The sequence below is a fragment of the Pelophylax lessonae genome, assembly GCF_965119305.1.
Source record: "Pelophylax lessonae genome assembly, chromosome: 4".
Classification (NCBI taxonomy): domain Eukaryota; kingdom Metazoa; phylum Chordata; class Amphibia; order Anura; family Ranidae; genus Pelophylax; species Pelophylax lessonae.
The window spans coordinates 303,781,757-303,805,210 of NC_138771.1; the positions used below are offsets into that span (position 1 = coordinate 303,781,757).

General features: G+C 44.6%; 1 protein-coding gene across 1 annotated transcript in view; it reads right to left on the reverse strand.

Moving 5' to 3' along the window:
- DRAM1 (DNA damage regulated autophagy modulator 1) overlaps positions 1–23,454 on the reverse strand; it is a 73,914-nt gene that overhangs the window by 16,000 nt on the left and 34,460 nt on the right. Inside the window, exons 3-5 of the mRNA XM_082255996.1 lie at positions 21,209–21,351; positions 15,713–15,890; positions 2,448–2,506 (exon numbers count right to left, since the gene is read on the reverse strand). Of these exons, the coding sequence (XP_082112122.1) occupies positions 2,448–2,506; positions 15,713–15,890; positions 21,209–21,351 (380 nt within the window). The remainder of the gene's footprint in view (positions 1–2,447; positions 2,507–15,712; positions 15,891–21,208; positions 21,352–23,454) is intronic.

Genomic DNA, 23,454 nt, shown 5'->3' on the forward strand with positions numbered 1-23,454 from the left:
AATGCTGAACTGCTAGTTTAAGACAACAGAGGCAATATTACTATATCCACTTTAAATCCTTCTTAATAAAAAAGCCTTTAGGTAGAACTAAAGGCAAACATTTTTGTAAGGGAGGGTTTAAACCCTGTCCTTTTTTGCTATCTGTGTCCCATTGGGGAGATTTTACTTTACTTTCTGTCCCATACCTTCCAACTTTTTGAGATGGGAAAGAGGGTCACTTATTAGCAAAAAAGTATGTAGGCATAGGACACACCCCCTGTCATGCCCCCTTAAAGGAAAATTATACAACAAAAATGATTAGGTAATGATTAGTGCTTATTTTTGCCACTATTATTTATTTATACTGGCTTTTGAAATTTACAAACGCAGCAATTTAGAAATTGGATGGGAAACACTTTTTGAAAGATAAAAATTGCATTTTATATATAACTATATAAATCATACAAAAATGAGGAACAAATGAGGAGGAAAGAGGGACAGATGGACTTTGTTCCAAATCAGGGACAGTCCCTCAAAATCAGGGACAGTTGGGAGCTCTCCCATAGCCAAAACAGAAAGTGAGGGGAAATCCCTCCAAAGTGAGGAAATCCCTGGTTACATATTTACATAGTGGTTAAGGTTGAATAAAGACAATAATCCATCCAGTTCAACCTGTGTAGGTGTGTGTTTGTCAGTGTCGATAATTATTTTCCATATCCCTGTATATTGTGTTCACTAAGATGCATGTCCAAAAGTCTTTTAAAAATATCAATATTTCCAGCTGACCCCACCAATTGTGGAAGAGAGTTCCACATCTTTACTGCCCTGACAGTGAAAACCCCCTCTGCAGCTTAAGGTTAAAAGGCTTCTTCTCCAATCTCACTGTGTGGCCCCGTGTCCTCATACACTCCATGAGACTGAATAGTTTTTTTACCAATGCTGGTTGTCAGCATGGTCACCTGGACTAGTCCCCATGGGAAGATTTCCCAACCATTACTGTTCTGTTCTTGTGGCAACCCAAAATGTAGGATTTCCTTTCACACTGATAACAGTAAGCAGAGAGGGTGAATCTTCCCAATGGGAGTACAGACAGCAATAACAACCTGACTATTTTTCTAATCCCTCTCCGCTCTATCCAAATATATATATATAGGAAGAAATACAAAGGCAACATTTTTATATTTATATATATATATATATATATATATATATATATATATATATATAAATGTTGCCTTTCGTTATAGTAAAGTAAAGTGTAAAGTATATGATGTAGCACCCTCCTAGGTAGGTGCTAGGCAGGGAAAATATAGTTGCTCTGTCTGCTTATCAGTGGAGCCTAATTAGTAGTTAGGCCTGGTGCATGTGTCCAGGGTGTGATTCATCTGGGCTGAGGGAGTATCCCCACTGTATCCAATAGGGGAGCCTGTTGGACAGTGGAGGAAACCCAGCCAGTGACACACAGGCATTTGTAACTATCTCAGTGGGTTGGCACAAACAGTGGTGCATCCAGGGATATGCTATAAAAGCCAAGGGCACATGTGACAGGGGGTCTTTGGGTGGGAAGCCAGGTCCCAGGAGGAGAATGACGGCTGTCTCTTCTCCTGTTTGCTGTGGATGGTGGTCACAGGCAGTCAACTGATCAGCTGACTGTGGAGGTAAAAGCAGAGCAACTCTGGAAAAACAGTGTCCGTGAGTATAGAGGAGCTTGTCAAAGGGTCTGCCCAGGAAGGGGACCACTCCAGTGGCTAGAGTCAGCGGAAGGGTGTCAGCACACAGGCAATAAGAGTAAAGGGGGTGCCAAATTGTTAACTCTGAAGAGAATATTCAAGCGGGAACAGTCAATTTATCTTCACTTCAGTGGCAGGGTGAAGCAGCGGCCTTGTCGCATTCTACAGTCAGTTGTCCTCAGAATTGTGCATACTAGTTGGAGTATCCCACTCATCCCTTCTCCCATCCTAGTTCTAAATAAAACACAAAAACCAAATCCCCTTGACTGATCATTGACTGAGCCAAGAACTTTTAATGCTGTTTATCTTTTTTTTATAAGTGATGACATATCCTCTGTTCTTAGCAGCATAAGGGACTTAGAGAAGTGGGGTAGAGACTGCAGGTAGGGAGGGGTGTCAACAAGAGGCAGAAAAAGAGCAATAAATTGATCTTCCCTGGGAAGAGCTGTGCAAGGCGGTGTGTCAGCAGAAGTCTTGGCCATTGGAAGACAGGCAGGCTGTTCTCCCAGCACAGCCAGAAAATGGACCATGCTGAGATGGTTGCACTTCTATATTTTAAATAGGAAAGCAGGGGGACTGATAGGATCATTAGGTATTTCGCACAAAGGAAGAAATACAAAGTGAACAGGATACATAGATTTTTAACACAAGTACACAGTACAACATACACTTTAAGAATATGAAATGCTGGGGTAACAAACACTTCAATGTTAATGCTCACTAAATATAGATACACACCTCTTCTCCAGGCTCACATTTAAATGTCCCAATGCCTACTAATGATGCACATACAATCACTGTTAGATGTATCCACTAAGGAACAATACAGGAGAATGAGTGTTTCTTTTAAGTATACGGAAAAAAGTCTACCCATAAAAATGAAAAGAAAATCTGTCTAGATAGAATATTAATGATACCATTTATGTCTTATTTCTGAAGCTGTAAGCTCAGGACTTGCCATCTAATTCCTGGATTTACTAAAGATCCCTGACAATGATCAAACATCAGAGTTTCAGACTTCTTTTGCTGTATGCTTGTTCTTGGTCAGTGGTTCACTATCCAGTGAATCTAGGTTTTCAATCGCAGCCCTAGTAATTGCTTCTTAAAAACAAGTCAGTGATAGCATCTCCCATATTTCTATCATCATAGGTTCACTTTAAAAAAAATAAAAAAATAAATGCACATTTTTTTTTACAGGTAAAAAAAAATGTGCATTTATTTTTTATTTTTTTGTTGCAGGAGCCTGGAAAGCATTGCACAAGCGATCAGCAATCAGCAGATCGCTGATGCCATTTAGGTCTCCTGCACACTGTCAGTGTATAGGCTCACCCATACATTCCGTACGGGTGAGCTGATACTCCCTGACAGGAAGACCCAAGAAATTACAGTGAGGGAAATAAGTATTTGATCCCCTGCTGATATTGTACATTTGCCCACTGATAAAGAAATTATCAGTCTATAATTTTATTGGTAGGTTTATTTTAACAGTGAGAAACAGAATAACAACAAAAATATCCAGAAAAACGCATTTCATAAAAGTTATAAACTGATTTGCATTTTAATTAGTGAAATAAGTATTTAATCCCCTATCAATCAGCAAGATTTCTGGCTCCAAGGTGTCTTCTATACAGGTAATGAGCTGAGATTAGGAGCACTCTTTTAACCACTTTCAGACCAGGAGTTTGGCTGCTCAAAGTCCAGGCCCTATTTTGCGAATCGGCACTGCGTGACTTGAACTGACAATTGCAACGCTGTACCCAAACGAAATTGACGTCCTTTTTTCCCTCAAACAGAGCTTTCTTTTAGTGGTATTTGATCACCTGTGCGATTTTTATTTTTTGCACTATAAACAAAAAAAGAGCGACAATTTTGAAAAAATAACAATATTTTTCACATGTTTTTTATATGAAATTCTCAAAAAAAAATTTAAAAATCAAAATTTTTTAACATTTTAGGCCAATTTGTTTTCTGCCACATATTTTTGGTATAAAAATGTGCGTGTTTTGATTGGTTTGCGCAAAAGTTATTGCGTTTACTAACTACGGGAAAGATTTATGTCATTTTTATTGTTTTTTTTTTTAACTAGTAATGGCGGCGATCTGCAATTTTTTTTTTTTGCGGGACTGCGACATTGCGGCGGACAGATCGGACCCCTGACTGACATTTTTGACACTTTTTGGGGTACCAGTGACCTTACTACAGTAATCAGTGCTAAAAATATGCACTGTTACTGTAAAAATTACACTGGTAGGGAAGGGGTTAACATTACTGGTGATCAAGGGGTTAAGTGTGTCCCTAGGGGTGTAATTCTAAATGTCAGGGGTCGTGGCTTGTGAAGTAATCACAGAGACATGCGATCTTATACAGCAGGATCACATAGCCTCTGTGACTACTTCAGTGAGAATGACAGACGGCTGTGTTTACATCAGCCGTCTGTCTTTCTCCTTCTGCTGTGGGAGATCGTGAGTGGACGGCTTCCACCCTCTCTCCCCCATGACCAAGACCAAAGAGCTGTCCAAGGATGTCAGGGAGAAGATTGTAGACCTACACAAGGCTGGAATGAGCTAAAAGACCATTGCCAAGCAGCTTGGTGGGAAGGTGACAACAGTTGGTGCGATTATTCGCAAATGTAAGAAACACAAGATAACTGTCAATCTCCCTCGGTCTGGGGCTCCATGCAAGATCTCAGCTCATGGAGTTTCAATGTCCATGTGAACGGTGAGGAATCAGCCCAGCACTACACGGGAGAATCTTGTCAATGACATCAAGGCAGCTGGGGCCAAAGTCACCAGGAAACCTACTACGCCGTGAAGGACTGAAATCATTTGGTGCCCGCAAGGTCCCCCTGCTCAAGAAAGCACATGTACAGGCCCATCTGACGTTTGCTAATGAACATCTGAATGATTTAGAGAAGAACTGGGTGAAAGTGTTGTGGTCAGATAAAACCAAAACCAAGCTGTTTGGCTTTAACTCAACGCCATATTTGGAGGAGGGGGAAGGCTGCCTATGACCCCAAGAACCCCATCCCCACCGTCAAACATGGAGGTGGAAACATTATGCTTTGGGGGTTTCTGGTAAGGGGGCAAGACAACTTCACCACATCAAAGGGATGATAGACTGGACCATGTACCATCAAATCTTGGGTGAGAACCTCCTTCCCTCAGCCATGGCATTGAAAATGTGTAGTGAATGGGTATTTCAGCATGACAATAACCCAAAACACACAGCCAAGGCAACAAAGAACTGGCTCAAGAAGAAGCACAGTAAGGTCCTGGAGGGGCCTAGCCAGTCTCCAGACCTTAATCCCATAGAAAATATGTAGAGGGAGCAGAAGATTTGAGTTACCAAACGTCAGCCTCGAAACCTTAAAGTGTTACTAAACCCAGATCCTGCATTCACTATATCTGATCTCCCACAGTGCACAGAACATATAAATGCAAATATTTTAGAAAATATAAACTGATAAATACCTTTTTTCATCAGCTGTATATAGCAGTAAGAGCAATCTTGTGACTTGTATCAGTGAGTGCTGATAGCTTGTAGGAGAAGTTTTCATTTCTCCTATGATTGTCCTATAAGGCTTCAGGACCCTTGATTCTCTGTCTGGACAAGTCTGTACTGTGCTGATTGGGGCAAAATGCCTCCTGAGATATGTGCAAACCTGGTGGCCAACTACAAGAAATGTCTGACCTCTGTGATTACCACTAAGAGATTCGCCACCAAGTACTAAGTCATGTTTTGCGAAGGGTTCAAATACTTCTTTCACTCATTAAAATGCAAATAAATGTAGAACTTTTTTTGAGATGCGTTTTTCTGGATAGTTTTACTATTCTGTCTCTCGCTGTTAAAATAAACCTACCAATAAAATTATAGACTGATCATTTCTTTATCAGTGGGCAAATGTACAAAATCAGCAGGGGATCAAATACTTTTTTCCCTTACTGTACCACGGCGCTCCACAATGCCGTGGTAGTTCATTGAGAACTACAAGCCGACAGCCTCTAAGGATGTCGGGGCTTCTAGTTCATTCAGACGCACAGAGCTGCGTGCCTGAATGACAAGGAACTTCTCCCCATACTGCTGCCGGGGGGGGGTCAGGGGCTGCAGCAGTGGGAAATCAGGTGGAACATGTAACATGTTCCCAAATGTGAACTTATTCTTTAAACGGTGTAGGAGCTCCGGCAAAATTTGGACATAGACATATGAGGTTTCCCATAACTATTAGGGTTTTTGAATTAGCTGAAAATGTCATACAAAGGTTAAGGGTATACCCAGCGGCATAGTAACAGGGGTGGCAGACGTAATTGTAATTGAGTCCTCCCTATTACCTTGGGGCCATGGGGCCTACATAGCCATATCCAACTATCTTGAGCAAGTAAGCAGCTAAATCACTTTTTTCTGGAGAAGAGGCATTATTCTGTACAATACAAAGTGGTTTATAGAAGCTTTGGTGTAATGAGGTTTGGGGTTTTATGAAGTTAAATGTTTGGCTAGGACTATAATTATGCTAACTTTATACCTTATTGATAGATATAACCCTAATGTGCATAGGTGTTATCTATGATAGCATGTCCTTATTCAAAAGTCAAAACCACATTGCTTTAAATATGGAATGGCACTTTTAAGTCCTCAAAATATATTTAGAGTACATGTATCTCAATCATTTTCTATAACATATATTTCTTTGGTAAAATGTTTTACAACACATGTATTTAGATATAATATGTTAAAAAGAAAAAACAATACCCACAGTAAAAGCCTTTTTTATACAAAACAACATTGCATTTGTTCTCTATAATATATGAGACCTATCCTCTATTTAAACAGTATTATTACATATTAGGGCAAGTGTGACTGGGCCCTTAGAGGATTGTAATTAACAACCAAGGATACCAATCTCATTCAGCTTTTTGATAAAAGACAGCCAGAGGCATCCATGTAACATTTGACCAGATTTTCCCTTAGACAAAATCATTGGTGAAAATCAGGCATAGATGGATTTTCGTCTTCTGGGGTTAGCTGACCCCATAGGTTGTTGTTAACCACTTACCGACGATTTACGTCGGCAGTCAGCCCCTCATATGCAAAGCGACGTAGGTCTACGTCGCTAGCCTGTGAGGCTCTGGGGAGCGAGCGTGTGCCGCCGGATGCGCGCTCCCGCTCGGTCACGGACCCCCCCCCCCGCGTGTGCCCGGCGGACCCGATGTCCGTTACACTGGGAGAAAGGCAGGCAGCTAGTGTAAACAAAGCCGCCTGTCATTCTCCCCTGTGTAAGAATGGTGATCATACGGTTCTGCTATGTAGGACCGTTGATCACTGTTCTTACACATCAAGCCACAGCCAATCACAGTTAGAAACACGCCCCCTAGGGACACACTTAACCCCTCCCTCTCAAAAAAAGTTAACCCCTTCACTGTCAGTGTCATTTTTACAGTAACAGTGCATATGTATAGCACTGATTACTGTAGTAATGTCACTGGTAACCAAAAAAGTGTCAAAAATGTCAGTCAAGGGTCCGATCTGTCAGCCCCAATGTCGCAGTCCCGCAAAAAAAATCGCAGATCGCTGCCATTATGCGTTAAAAAAAAACAACAACAAAAATGACAAAAATCTTTCCCTTTGTTAGTAAACGCAATAAATTTTGCGCAAACCAATCAAAATACGCTTTTTGCGATTTTTTTTTACCAAACGTATGGTAAAAAAAAAATTGGCCTAAAATGTTAAAAAATGTAGATTTTTACATTTTTTTGGGGGAATTTCATATAAAAAAATGTGAAAAATATTGTTATTTTTGCAAAATTGACGCTCTTTTTTTGTTTATAGCGCATGATCAAAAAATCGCACAGGTGATCAAATACCACCAAAAGAAAGCTCTGTTTGTGGAAAAAAAAGAACGCCAAATTCGTTTAGGTACAGCTTCGCACGACCGCGCAATTGTCCGTTAAACTCACGCAGTGCCGAATCGCAAAATAGGCCCTGGTCAGCCCTTAGCTCAGGCATGCAGGCAGAAGGCTGTGCTTAGCTGAGAAACCCCCTCCTCCCCTCCTAAGGACCCCTGGAATGTATGACATAATTTGCTTAGGTCTGGAAACCAGGGAGCAACTAAAGAAATGTAAAAATAAAACAACTAAAAAAGATATACTTTCCAATCTATTTACTAATGCTAGCAGCTTAAAGGGATTGTGAAGGCAAAAGGTTCTATGCGTTACGATAAAAAGCCTTCTGTGTACAGCAGCCCCCCACAGCCCCCCTAATACTTACCTGAGCCCATCTTTAGCCAGCGATGTTGCAGGAGTGTCTCAGCTGCCCATTGGCTGAGACAGTAGTGCGGTGCGATTGGCTCCTGCTGCTGTCAATCAAAGTCAGTCAGCCAATCAGGAGAAATAGGGGGTGGGCCGGGCCATGGCTCTGTGTCTATATGGACACACGGAGCTGTGGCTCGGTTCGGGTGCTCCCATAGCAAGCTGCTTGCTTAGGGGCACTCAACAGGAGGGAGGGGCCAGGAGCACAAAAGAGGGACCCGAGGAGAGGAGGATCTGGACAACTTTGTGCAAAACCAACTGCACAGAGCTGGTAAGTATAACATAAAAAAAATGAAATAATTACTTTAAAGTGGTTCTAAAGGCAGAGGGTTTTTTTTATCTTAATGCATTCTATGCATTAAGATAGAAAAAAAACTTTTTGTGTGCAGCAGCCCCCCTCAGCCCCTTCTCGATCCAGCGATGTTGCACAAGAGTCTCGGCTGTCTGGGACTCTCCCTCCTCATTGGTTCAGCTGCTTGCTGTGGGGGCACTCGGCAGGAGGGAGGAACACTGGCGAGGGACCTGACAAGAGAAGGATCTGAGCTGCTCTGTGCAAAACCACTGCACGGAGCAAGTAAGTATAGCATGTTTATTATTTTTATACAAAAAAAATGGATTTTTGACTTACCGTAAAATCCTTTTCTCTTAAGCTCATTGACAGATGCAGGACTCATATCTTGATATCAGTAGGGTATTGCTGCCCCCTACAGGAGTAGAACACTAGGCAGAAAAAAAATTCTGGCTACACCTATGGGCAGTCCCAGGGGGTATACCCTCTCTCTTCTTGCTATAGGATGTCAGTTATGTAACAAAGCAGAGTCAGAGAAACCACACCAACCCAACTTAAAAATAGAGGGGCGGGTACTGCGTCTGTCAATGAGCTTAAGAGAAAAGGATTTTACGGTAAGTCAAAAATCCAGTTTTCTCTTAAGCTCATTGACAGATGCAGGACTCATATCTTGATATCAATAGGGACGTCCCAAAGCTGTGCCATAACCGAGGGGTGGGACAACAGAAAAAACAGTCCACAAGACTAAAACTTAGCCAACCAGGAAACATAGGATTCATCGAAACAAGAAGATGAGACCCACCTGAAAACAAACAGAGCCCCCAAGGTAGACCAAGGGTCCCCTCAAACAGCAGCCTGCAAAACCTTGCGGCCAAAAGAGGCATCCGCAGATGCCAGCACATCAACCTTATAAAACTTTGTAAAGGTATGAACCGACGACCAGGTAGCCGCCTTGCAAACCTGAAGTACAGATACCTGATGGCAAAAAGCCCAGGAAGCACTAAGTGCCCGAGTAGAGTGCGCCTTAACAGGGAAAGGAGGAACCTGACCCTTAATCGAATAAGCCTGCACCACCGTCTGCCTGATCCATCTGGAAATAGTCACAGCTGACGCAGGCAACCCTTTTCTAGGGCCATCCGTGATCACAAAGAGCGAATCTGACTTACGAAAAGAGTCAGTAGTTGCCAGGCACACCCTGATTGCCCGAACCACATCCAAAGTGTGCAGTGCAAATTCCTTAGGATGGATTGGCTTAGGACACAAGGAAGGCAACATGATATCTTCATTTAAGTGAAAACTGGAAACCACCTTCAGAAGGAAGGACGGATCTGGACGAAGAACCACTTTATCCCTATGAACCACCAGATAGGGGGAACACCTGGACAACGCGGCCAGTTCTGACACCCTGCGCGCAGAAGTAATAGCCACCAAGAAGTCCACCTTCTGGGATAAGGTAAGCAGGGGGATTTCCCTAATATTTTCAAAGGGAGATTTCTGGAGAACCAACAGCACCAAATTAAGGTCCCAGGGTTGCAACGGAGGGCACACCGGAGGTACCAGGTGCCGCACCCCCTGGATGAAATTTTGCACCAGGGAATGAGTGGCCAGTGGCCACTGGAAGAAAATCGCCAAGGCCGAGACCTGATCCTTGATAGTACTCAAAGCCAGCTTCTGCTCAACTCCCGGTTGAAGGAAGGCCAAGATCCGAGCCACCGAGTAAGAGCGTGGAGGGAACCCAAGAGACTCACACCATGCAATATACGACTTCCACGTACGATGATAGATCTTCCTAGAAGTTGCTTTCCTCGCTTTAAGCAGGAAAGGAATAACTGAAGCAGACAATCCCCTGTCCTTCAGCACCTTGCTTTCAACAGCCAAGCCTTCAAAGCCAGCAACCGTAAAGCAGGATGGAAGATTGGCTCCTGAGACAGTAGATCCTCCCTGAGAGGAAGTCGCCATGGGGCGTCTGCGACTAGCCTGACCAAGTCGGTGTACCAGGCCCGACGAGGCCAGTCCGGAGCCATGAATAATTCCTTCCGCCTCTATCCTGAGATGAAGCCTCGGTAGCAACTTGAGAGGAGGAAAGGCATACAGCAGCTGATACTGCCCCCATGGGGCCACCAGCGTGTCTGTGGCGTCTGCCAGAGGATCCCGGAAGTGGGCTACAAACCTCTGCACTTCCCTGTTGATCCGGGACACCAACAGATCCACATCTGGAGTGCCCCAACAAAGGCACAACTGGTAAAACAACTCCGGTTTGAGAGACCATTCCCCTTGATCCAAGGTCTGTCAGCTGAGGAAATCCACCTGCCAATTTTCCACGCCTGGAATGTAAACAGCGGAGAGAGCTGGAACTAAGCATTCCGCCCATCGGAGGATGCCGGCCACTTCCAAGGCCACAAGGACACTTTTGGTGTCCTCTTGATGATTGACATAAGCCACGGCCGTGGCATTGTCCGATTGAATGCGCACTGGACAACCCCGAAGATGCTCGGTCCAGTGAACCAGGCAAAGCCTGATCGCTCTCAGTTCCAATACATTTATCGGTAACCTGGATTCTTCCAGAGACCAGATTCCCTGATTAGAAAACCTGCCGAGAACCCCTCCCCACCCGGATAAACTGGCATCCGTGGTGACAATCGTCCAATGGATCGGAAGAAAGGATTTTCCTTGAATGAGCATCGGAGACCGAAGCCACCATATCAGGGACTCCCTGGTTCGTTCGCTCAGCTGGATCTGATTATCCAGGGAATCGAGATTCCTGTTCTATTTGAGAAGAATCTCCTTCTGGAGGGTCCTCGTATGAAACTGAGCGAAAGGTACTGCCTCGAAGGACGCCACCATCAGTCCCAGAACTCTCATACAGGTCCGAAGGGACGACCATTGGCTGGACAGCAACAGCTGAGTCGCTGTCTGGAGTTTGTGGAGTATTTCCGATGGGAGAAACACCTTGGCTAAGGACGAATCCAAAGTCAGGCCCAGATAGTCCAGTTTCCTGGAGGGAACCAGGGACGACTTCTGCAGGTTCACAATCCATCCGAACTCTTCCAGAGATTTCATGGTGATCGCCAAATTTGTCAGGAGAGCCTGTGGCGACTCCGCACAGAGAAGGAGGTTGTCCAGGTAGCCCAGGACCGATATCCCCCGTTGTCACAACAGTGCCAGAACCGGAGCCAAAACCTTTGTGAAGTCCCAGGGAGCAGAGGTGAGACCAAAGGGTAAAGCCACAAACTGATAATGATCCTCTCCCACTGCAAAGCGCAGAAAACGTTGGTGTCCTGCATAGATGGGAATGTGAAGGTAGGCATCTTTAATGTCTATGGAGGCCAGAAAATCCCCCTGATGCAGGGAGGCCACCACCGTGCGAATGGATTCCATCTTGAATTTTTGCACCCGTACGAAACAATTCAGCGCTTTCAAGTCCAGGATTGGACGCGCCTTGCCCTCCTTCCTGGGCACTGTTAACAGATTTGAGTAAAAGCCCCGAAAACGTTACGCACACGGAACCGGAACTATTCTCCCTGTTGTACCAAGTCCTGTACTGCCCCCAACAGAGCCCGTAAGTGATCCGGGGACAGTCTCACATTGGAAGGGAAGAACCTTACCGGTGGAACTGAAACTCGATCTTGTACCCAGACCGTATGACCTTGTGAACCCATTTGTCTTGAATCTGGGAGAGCCATGGGTCTGGGAACCGGCAAAGACGTCCCGCCACCCCTGATATGGGTGGGGGCGCACCTTCAGGCCGAAGTAGCCTTGTCCTCAGGTCTGGAGGAACTTGATTTTTGTTTTTCAGACCAGGGTCGCTTGGAACCCCCGAGGGGGCCTTGAAGGGCTTCGCCTTGTTGACTGATCCAGAGGGACGAAAAAACTTCTTGTGTGCTGAAAAGGAGGGTCCCTGTCTGCGATGGGGGTCCTTACCCTTGGTAGCTTGCGGGAGAAAGGTGCTCTTGCCCCCAGTAAGACCTTTGATAATATCATCCAAGGTAGCCCCAAACAGGTGATCCCCCTGAAAGGGGAGATCAGTTAAGGCTTTCTTTGAAGCCGGCTCCGCAGACCAGCACTTCAGCCACAGAATGCGCAGGAGGACCACCACCAAAAACGACAAATGCCCCAGCATGGGAGCAGTATCCAGTGCGGCATCGCAAACAAATTGCAGCCCTTGCACCATTTGGTCCAGCAGTTCCGAAACGGCAGGGGGAAGGTGTCTCCCCTCCAGGTCACGGCGTAGCAACCTAACCCATTCTATTAATGTTTGCGAAACCAGGGCAATGGTAAACACCAGTCTTAAGGCAGACCCCACTAGGGAGAACATAGTGCGGGACACAGACTTAGCCCAATGATCCATCGGATCCCTAAAGGATGGGGAATCCTCTACCGGGATCACAGTAGCTTTATTCAGTCTGGAGATCGGCAGATCCACCATAGGCGGCACCGTCCACTTTTTAATGAGGGACTCTTCAAAAGGGTAGCGCCTAGCAATCCGCTTAGGCATCCCAGGGGAGCGTTTCGGACGGTCCCATTCTTTCTAAACCACTTTAGCCCCGGAGGATTTGGCTGCTCAAAGACCAGGCCCTATTTTGCGATTCGGCACTGCGTTATTTTAACGGTTATTTGCGCAGTCGTGCGACGCTGTACCCAAACGAAATTGATGTCCTTTTTTTCCCACAAATAGAGCTTTCTTTTGGTGGTATTTGATCACCTGTGCAATTTTTATTTTTTGCGCTATAAAGGAAAAAATTTTTCACATTATTTTATATGAAATGCTCTCAAAAAAAAAAATGTAAAAATCAAAATGTTTTAACATTTTAGGCCAATTTGTTTTCTGCTACATATTTTTGGTATAAAAAAAATCGCAATAAGCGTATTTCGATTGGTTTGCGAAAAAGTTTTTGCTTTTACTAACTACGGGAAAGATTTATGTCATTTTTAGTAATGGTGGCGATCTGCCATTTTTTTGCCTGACTGTGACATTGTGGCAGACAGATCAGACCCCTAACCCCATTTTTAACACTTTTAAGGGTACCAGTGACATCACTACAGTAATCAGTGCTATAAATATGCACTGTTACTGTAAAAAATGACACTGGCAGGGAAGGGGTTAACTGTATTGGTGATCAAGGGGTTAAATGTGATCCTAGGGGCGTGATTCTAACTGTCAGGGGGCATGGCTTGTTAGATCATCACAGAGACATGCGATCCTATATAGCAGGATCACATAGCCTCTGTGATCTTCTAAGGGAGAATGACAGACGGCTGTGTTTACATCAGCCGTCTGTCTTTCTCTCTCAGCTGCCGGAGATCACGAGTGGCCCAGCTGACGAGCGTCGGCGGCGCGCGCTCGCCCCCTAGAGTCTCCTGAGTGAGCGACATTATATTTGCCCAGGAGCGGCTGCCTGCCGCAGCGAAACTGCGGTGGGCGGTCGTTATGTGGTTAAGTACTGTATATCACCAAAGCATGCGGAAAAAGGAAAAACCTTTGTCACCCTGGAGGGTTTGTGAGTACCAAAAGCAACCTGCGCATCAGTCACAGCTGCGTCCTCCATCTTCAGGGTATCACGTACAGACACAATCAGTGTGTCCAACAGCGCCTTGTCTTGCGCAGCAGCGGAGGCAGAAAGGTCATCCTCACTATCGGAGGAGACAGGGCGCGAGGCAGTAGACCCGGAAGGGAGACCTGTGTCAGCAGTGACCGATTCAGACTCAGAGTCTGAGGCTTCAGATGAGGCAGGGGTAGGCAGAGGGCGTTTCCTAGCACCTCGCCCCTGAAAGACCACCTTCAACTGGGACACAAACGAATACAGGACCGCCGAAAGTGCATCTATAGTCAGCTGGAAACCTGAGGGCCCTGCGGCCACCCCGAGGGGATCAGGTGGGGACACATGTTCAGCAGGGTCCATGTTCCACCAGGGGAACCCTTTAGCAAAATTTAAAAAATATGTTTTTTTTTTTAAATGTCCCGCCTGCAACAGCGCCCCCACGTGGTCAGGCAGCGTGCCTAGAGACCCCTAGCAGAGAGAGAGAGACCCCCCAAGGCTCACCAACCCACAGCAAGATGCACCAGAAGGCCCAGAGTGTCTCAGCAGCACTTGTCAGCAACGATCTTCCTCTCAAAAGAAAGCCTGCAGAGCGATGTGCCCGGGTCTAGGGAGGGGCTCCACCCACATACGCGCCTCCAGGACTCCCACACAGGGATACTATGCACTGAAATGCGAGTCGGGTGTACCAAGATGGCTGCTGCCATGCAGAGCACATGGAGGTTACAAGAAAATGGCGGTCCCGCGCGGCCCGCGATGGTAAAAGGGACCCCCAGGGCCCCCCCCAAGCTGACAGACGAGCGAACGGCAGATGGCCCTGGGAAGGCAGGTAGAAACCCCCCCGCACAAACGTCCATCCGTCGCCGGTGACACACACCCCATCCCCCATCCCCATTTGAGGCCTGTTATCCAGATACAGCCCCCTGTAGACAGAACACATCCCAACATCCCCAGTAGTAATGGGGGGGAGGGGGGGGCAAATAGGTGGGGGTGCCAAATGGGACAGAGGGGAACCCGGGAAGTGAGGGTCTGACCATCCCAGGGAGGGGTCCGCGTCCACCCCAAAACCCAACAGGAGGAAAGGGGGAACAGTTACTCACCATACCGGAACAGGCGGGCGCCAAACTCCTGACAGGACCCCTCGCCGTCGAAGGGGGGCTGTCGACCAAATAGGAATGCAGCGACTCGGCCGTATGCGACCTGGCGAGACATTTAACTTGGGTCCAGTCCCCGTCCAGTGGAACTATGTCGCGGCCGACCCAGCGCCGAGCTAGGGCCTGCACGCGCTCTTTGGCCAGCTGGGGTGAGTCGTGACCACTGGATCTCAACATCCAGCCCGTCGCCCAGATCCGGCATATTTGCTTGTAGATCTCACAGGAACAATTCGGAGAAAACAACTAGCTAAAAAAAAAAGAATTATCTAAAAAGCTTGCCAGGACCAGAGATCCCAGCAAGGAACTTAGGTCCTTACTCCTGTCTAGGCAGAAAAAAAACTGACATCCTACAGCAGGAAGAGAGAGTGTATACCCCATGGGACTGCCCATAGATGTAGCCAGAACTTTTTTCTACCTAGTGCCCTACTCCTGTAGGGGGGCAGCAATACCCTACTGATATCAAGATATGAGTCCTGCGTCTGTCAATGAGCGACAGAGAAACAGACTTTATTATCACTTTAAGGATTAAAAATAGTTCATGTTAAATGAGAGAGTGAAGTTCCGCTTTTTAGTATTATATTAGTTATATAATAGTATCTATCCATCCAAGTACATTACTATAGAACAAAGTTGGTTGATAGAAAACATGTCATCTTCAAGTCATTTTTATATAGTATATTAAGATATAATGATTGATATTTAAATATAATGGAAAGGATACTGGGAAATACGGCAAGGCATGATAGTACAGAAATAGACATTCGTATGTGGCATATCAATCTTCTGTTCCATGCTGGACATGACTTGTAGGAGATAATAGACTGAAGCAAAATGTAGATGACACCACAGACAAATGTTGCAAGGGCTCCTGCCTCATGAACTCTTGTAACAGAAGTCTCCTGAAAGAAATGGAAATGTACATAGTTATATGGTGTTTGTAGTGTGCTTACTGACATATTACAGTGTAGTCAACTAAATGTATAGTAAAATAATTCCTAATGAGTTAATATATTAGAAATATTTTGGGAAAAGTGAGAAATACTGTGAATCCTCATTTAGGGCTGGTAGAGTGTTCTGCTTCTAAATTATAGCAAATCAGTAAGCCATAAAATGTTAAGTGCTTAACTAGAATAACTGCAACATCAAGACCTAGAGTAGGATTATAAGGGAAATGTCAGGTTTATGGAAGCTGCCATAGCCAGATTGGTTTGAAAATCTGTCATACTCATCCTCTATTGAGTTGACTACACAGTGTATCCTTGACCTGGAACAAATAGATTGGTAAGAAAAGTATGTGAAGCCCTTGGAATGAACTGGGTTTCTGTAGCAATTTGCCATAAAATGAGATCTGATCCTCATCTAAATCACAACAGTGGACAAACACAAAGATGTACGTTTATGAAACTGAGAATTTTTTTCTCAGTTCATGTCTCGGCAGTTCTCAGAGGAAAATGATCTCCTCTGGCACCCTGTTTATGAAGCAAAGAACTTCAGTTCTCACAAGGAGAACAGAAGAGACGTTTTTCCTCTGAAAACGGCCGAGATCCATGTAAAGCTAGGTGGGCCTGTAATCTCGTGAGACGGGATAGCAAGAAAAACAGTACGAGAAAATCACTGAAACACTCTGGTGCCCATTTAATAAGAAGCGGTAAATTACCACTGCTGAGTACACGGGCATTCATTCTCAGAGGACTCCTCCCCTCCATATGTTAATAAAATAATTAGTCCCCTTAACAATATATATTTACATACACACACACATTTTATATATAGACACACACATTATATATATATATATATATATATATATATATATATATATATATATATACACATAAATATTGTAGGGGGACGTGTTTACTGTCTTGGCAGGAAGAAGAAAATCAGCATTCTTCCTTCTTCCCCCTCAGTTCTCCTGGAAATCTGTCATCTCTCACCAATTCTCCACCTCTGGGCTGGTGAATCTGGAAGTGTGAATTCTGGTACAGATCACCAGCGAAGTGCGGAGATCACAGCTTCCTAAAACTGGCCATTTCTGTGACACTCAATGACAGATTCTTTGTGTGTGGAGATGATCAGCCGAGAACATGTTCTCCTCCGATCATCTCTGTTTCATAAGCTGATAATGATCCGAGATAAGCTGCGTTTCATAAACGGACACCCATGTGCTTAAGCTTATAACACACAAACAATTCAAATTTCTAGCGTCTTTATTGATTACACCCACTTTTTACATAACTGCTTCAGCCTAGACACATTTGTAGGAAGTCTGGGGTGATTTGCTCTCTTGAAGTCATTGCACAGTATCTCTATGGGGTTAAGATTTGGGCTCTGACTGGGCCATTCCAAAAGGCACATTTTTTTTCTGAAGGCAGTCTGTGGTGGATTTACTTTGATGCGTAGGGTCATTGTCCTTGAAAATTAATTTCCCCCTCAATGGCAGGCCCTGAGGCAGCAAAGCCCAAATCATGATTTTCCCTCAACCATATTTCCACATTGGAATGATTTTTAGATCTTGGTAAGCTGTGCCCTTTTTGCACCAAAATGCACCAGATTGCTGAGTTTTCTTCCCGAAAAATTTAACTTTTGTTTCATTAGTACCCAAAACATTTTCCCAGTAGTTTTGTGGTTGGCCAAGGTGCTCTTTGGCAAACCTAAGACATGCAGCAAATGTGTTTTTCGGAGAGCAGTGGCTTCCTCGGGGTGTTCCGCCTTGGACACCGTGCCTGTTCAAAGGTATACTTATGGTAGGCTTATGAATAGGAATATTTGCCTGATAGCATCATTCTAGGCTGTACCCTTCACTTAGGTGCATTTAGGGCAACATCTTGTTGGCCTGGAACAAGCACACTTCCTTTCTTGACCTCCCTATGCACCTCTCCAGCAAAGCAAGGAACTCCTTAGCTTGTTGGATTTTCAATCCAGCCTTAACAATGGGGAAGTCATTTCTACCACACCCACATAGGATGATAACAGATGCCAGCCTCTCAGGCTGGGAAGGAGTGTTTCAATCCCTCACAGTTCAGGGAACATGGTCACCCAAGGAAGCCAAGCTGACCTAACACTATCCTTTCCTCCCTACTATTCACATCCTGGGAGTGATTGTAAGGCAGGAAACTTCAGTCGTTGTGTGCTCAAATGGTCTATCGTTGTGTACTCAAATGGTCTTGGCCTGTTCCGGACCAAAACTGTGCATGCGCAATTCTGAGCTGAGCATCACAGCCATATTTTTTTACTGGCAACCTTTTCCTGTCACTTGCTTTTACTGGCAGGAAAAAAGAGCCAATTTTTTACTGTCTGCCAGTAAAAATACTGAAGGTTGGCAACACTGCAACTGATCAGGGTACAATCAGACAACACAATGACTGTAGCCAATATCAACTACCAAGGAGGTACGAGGAGTCAAGGAGCCTTAATAGAAGTAAGTTTGATTATCTTATGGACAGAGAAACACTGTTCAGGGCTCCTTACCGTTCACATTCTAGGAGTGACCATTGGAAGGCAGGCAACTTCAGTCGGCACTGCATGGACTAAGAGGAACGGGCCCTTTATCCCAAACATGTGGACATTCTGGCTTCCAGGTACAACAAGTTATCCCTGTTTGTAGCCAGGACCAATGATCCTCTAGCACTGGTATCAGATGCTTTGATAATTCCCTGGACCCTGCCCCAGTTCATATACCTCTTTCGTTCAGTGCCAGTCCTGCCTTGTCTGCTCTGCATAAGAGAGCGAGAGAAGAAACTGATGATTACCATTGCACCAAACTGACCCAGGAGGACCTAGCACACACATATACTTAAACTTCTAGGAGACAATCCCTGCTTTTTCCAAACAGGCCAGACCTCCTGCCTCAGGGCCCCCGGCTCCATCCTGCTTCTCAGTCACCGGCTTTAATGGCATGGCTGTTCAAAACCAGGTCTTGAGGAACAAGGAATAAGGACAATTCATTCTTTCATTCCCATATTGCTCAAAGCCAGAAAAGCCATATTCAGAAAAAGGCAATCTTACCTGCAAACCTATACACTTATACACAGGTATTTTAACTCCAAATAATTATCTGTGCCTTGCATTCTGGCCTTGCTATAATCAGGACTAGACTTTGGTCTAAGTACTCTTAAGGGACAGTTTTTGGCCTTGTTTATTTTGTTCCAAATACCTGTCTTTTTTTTTTCCTCGTGAAGACTTTTATTCTAGGTTTTTTCCAGACTAGATCATCCTTACAGCACTGGGTGCTTCCTTTAGGATCTTAATTTGGTTTTTCTTGCCCTGCGGAAACCAACTCTTGAACTTATCAGGGAACTCTTTATAATCCTTCCTGCAAAGTGGCCTCCTTAGTAGTATCACATCTCAGACATGTCTCTGAACCAGTGGCTGTGTCAAGGTCTCACCTTGCCCTTCTGTTGACAGCCATCTTGGACATGTGCAGACTGCTGCCTCTTATAAACTCTGATTGCGTCATCACTTGCCTGCTGCCTGGGTGTCGCACAGTGGTGATACTGCACACCTGACTATATCAATCGCCTGATGGGTTGTAGTCCTCGCCTTTGCGTTTGTGCTCCAAGGTGCATCTCTGCTAGCAGTCTTCTGTTCTCCATGTTCCTCTGTGTATGACCTAGCTTGACTGATGACTCTCCTGGCTCTCGACCCCGCATTGGCAGAAGACACGGCATCGGCAGACTACCCACTTCTGGACTTGACCTTGGCTTGTTCCTCATCTCCCTTCCCACTCTTGCTGTGCGTTTATTATTGTTTTCTCCAATAAACTGCTTTATTTTACCTGCATTCCCATGTGGTCTGGTTTCCTGGCACCCCTGACAGGCTGTCTCTTGTAAGGAAGCATTCCTGGTCCTTCAAATAGAAAAAGTAGTCTTACAACAAGACCTACCTTTCTGTCTATGGCAGTGTCACGATCCGGGGTATGGCTCGAAGACCAGTAGCTATAGCAGCAGAAGCTCACACAGGAACCAGAAGGATAGGAACACAGGCAGGTCACCAAGGCAGATAACGCAGGCTCACCTGAGGTGCGGAATCTAAGTACTAACCGGGCTTCACCAGCGCTCCTGATGGTGGAGATGGATTTTGCTGCTTGTTAGCACCAAGTCGCGGTCCTCAGGATCGCCCCACCAGGTAAGCAAGCCAGGGTCCAGTAGCAGATAGGGATCAAGCAGAAGCGTAGTCAAGGATTAGCCAAAGGTCAGTAATGGGTAGTTGCAGGTTGGGATTAAGCAGAAGCGTAGTCAAGGAACAAGCCAAGTGTCGATAACGGATGATAGCGAAGATACGGAATGCAGCAGGAGAGACAAGCGAGATATTGGCTAGTGAAGGCACAATATTGTGGCAACCAGGGAGTGCACAGACATGGCTTAAATCAGGAAGTTCATGGGAGGAGCAAAGGGTTCAAGGCAATTAGGATTCACCGCAGGATCATCAAAGGATTTGTCCAGAGAACTGTCCAGCATTCTAAGTAGCTCAGTGAGTAGAGTCATTGCCAGACACCGTGGAGGTCCAAGGTTCAAGTTTGGGCCCTGACAGGTGGAATCTAACTTTTACTTAAATTAAGACATTGTCCTTTATTCCTTTTTTGTGCCCTGTTGCTAAACATTGTTCTTCATTGTCTAGATGTTGTCAGAGCTGTCAGAGTTCATTATTATTATAATTGTTTTTTTGCTCTAACTCTTTTATAATGGTTTGCGGTTGGGGTGGGGTCAAAGCTGAAAGGCAGTAGGGAGTCTTCTGCCAACATTTCTCGATCCTACATGCCTGAACTAACTCAATGCCATATATGCTAAGGAACCCCCTGCTACTCAGTCTAGGCTGGTTTCATTAAGGAAGGGCGACAATGCTTTTTTGATGCAATAAAAAATAGGAAAGCTTTTGCACAATGGTAGTAGCCCTTGAAATAAAGTGTTTGTCTGTGTGTGCTGGTGGTGGAGGGGTGCACACAACCCATGGGATACTTGCTTTCGGTCCATTATTATTTTCAAAGGTCCTGGCAGAGCATCATTCTACAAACTTTAACTTCAAATAATATACCATGCTGTACATCTTTGTTTTACTGACTGGTAACAATTACATCTTCAAATGTCTTTTCCCCAAGGTTTTAGTTAGCATAGATGACATAAACTATGTAAGAGAAATATATTACACAAGTATCTTGTTAAATATTCGTAAAGTAGTCAAAACTTGATTTTCTGTATATAATTTCTATGAAACTTACCTGAAAAGAAGCCACAATGCCCATTCCAATGCAGCCAATTATTCCAATTAGCAAAGACAATATGTTGAAATATTTACACAGAAATGCCGATCTAGAATTTTGTACCTTGACAATCTTATATCGTACATACATTGTTGCTGCACCTGATGAAAGGAAACACAATAACAATCCAAAATCCAATACAAAATAAAATAATTTTTACCAAAGTTTTCAAAACATGCAAAATATATGATCAAGGAAAATTGTCCATGTTTTAAGAAACATCTAGTACCCATGAGAGAATAGCTGTCATGTTCACCTGTTCCATGCTTCAGCCTTGTATCTTTACTGCTATGTGAAAATTCTGGCTTCCTGCTTCCACTGGACCAGCAGCCAGTCACAGAGAGGGTGCTTAAAGAGCTAGTATATTGGATGCTCCGTGTTCAAGCAACACGTCCAAACGCTAGCAGCTAGACCCCTAATGACTTGTCAAGTGTTTCCTAGTGCCTCCTAGTGTCTTTTTAACCTCTAGTGTTCACAGTGCCCATCCAGCCTGTATCCAGTGTGCCTCCAGTGATCCCGAAATTCCCCCAGTGTCATCAGTTGGATTCCAGCTAATTCCAGCCTTGAGTTCCAAGTGTATCCCAGCCTGCTTCCAGCTTTGTGTTCCCAGTGTATCCCAGACTGCTTCCAGCCTTGTTCTCCTGATGTACTCTAGCTTGCATCCAGCTGTGTGATCCTAGTTAATCCTGGACTATACATTGTGTGCCTGTGACTCCTGTGATTTTTGTGTTCTCCAGCCTGTATCCTGTTCTTGGGACCCCATGCACTCCTGCCAACATCCTGTCTTCCTTCACTTGCTGGAAGAGAAAGGAGCCATCCTGAAACAGGAAACCTGGTGCAGCAGTCATTGTGCCAACTTAAACTGGAGCATAAGCAAGGATTAAAAGATGAAGAAGCTGCATACAGATGATCCTTTGCTGGGGTGATCCTCAGCAGAGAGTGTAAGGGGTCTAGCAGGCTTCAGTGCTTTAGCTAATTTATTAGAAAAAAAAGTTTGTGCTTATAGTCCACTGACTTTACTGTACACTGGTGGAAAAATGATACTTTTGTGGAGCTCTTTGAAGGCTAGTAAAAAATGACGATAAATAATGAGGAGTTCATATGTGCTCTAAATTCATCTAATTAGTATCTGTCAGCTATTTATTAGTATGTCTTTATAATACATTTTCATTCATTTGTTTTTAATGACTATTTTTATTAGCTCCAGTAGTCACGACGTTAGAGTATACTGTATGTAGTAATGGCCAGCAGAGGGCTGCCTATCAATTTCAGAGAGATCTGAAAAATCCTAAGGCTAGGAAAATTAAAGCACATAAGTAAATAATACGAGATCTAAAATATGGCATCACAAGATAGACATTGTTCAACTCAAATAGCTCAGATCTCAGACATGGACATGTCTTGCAGATATGCTAGACTAGATGGCAATAGTGAAGGTACTGGCACCTGAACACAGTGCTTTTGTGGCCTTGTAGTATTGCCTTCATTGGTTTCCTGGATGCATTTAGTCTATTTAGATGTTCCTAGGACTTAAATTGGACCTGAGCTCGAAAAGTGAAGATTTGCTATCTTATAGAAAACATTTAAAATGTTATTGCACCGAAGTAGTGTTCTAAAAAAGATACACCTTTGTCTTGAATTTCTTCTGAAAAGTAACAGTGCACTACCTGCTAGGTGAGGGTACCTAGGCATTCCTGTGCCCACATCCTTACAGCTGTATATCAGCTGTGTGAGATCTAAGGCACTTCTGCCTCAAATTGCTAATCTCATGGGATATGGAGGGACATTTGGTGATGTCACAACTGTGCTGTTTACCTTGCTGGAGGATATGGCATGAGAAAGCAAAAGCCCAGCCTACAGCAAGATGGTGGTCTCCATGCAGAGACACAGGGCAGAACAAGGCAGTAATCAGTCATGGGGAAAATCAGCTGTAGGGAGAAAACAGGCAATACTGGTGACTAGTCCTTTGCCCTCTGCCTGTCTTTTTTAGGCACAGCTTCTAGAATGCAGTTGCATTCTAACAGTGTGATGGACTACATCTAGTTAAAAAGGAACTCCAGTTCGCCTTACAGTTGGTCCTGCCCCCTCTCTCAGCACTGCCAACTTTAAAATATGTGTGTGGCAGGATGTGCCAAAAGCTCTGCCTGGCCTTTGGGACCCAACAGCAGAGGGTTGCTCATATACAGTATGTGGACATGCTTGGA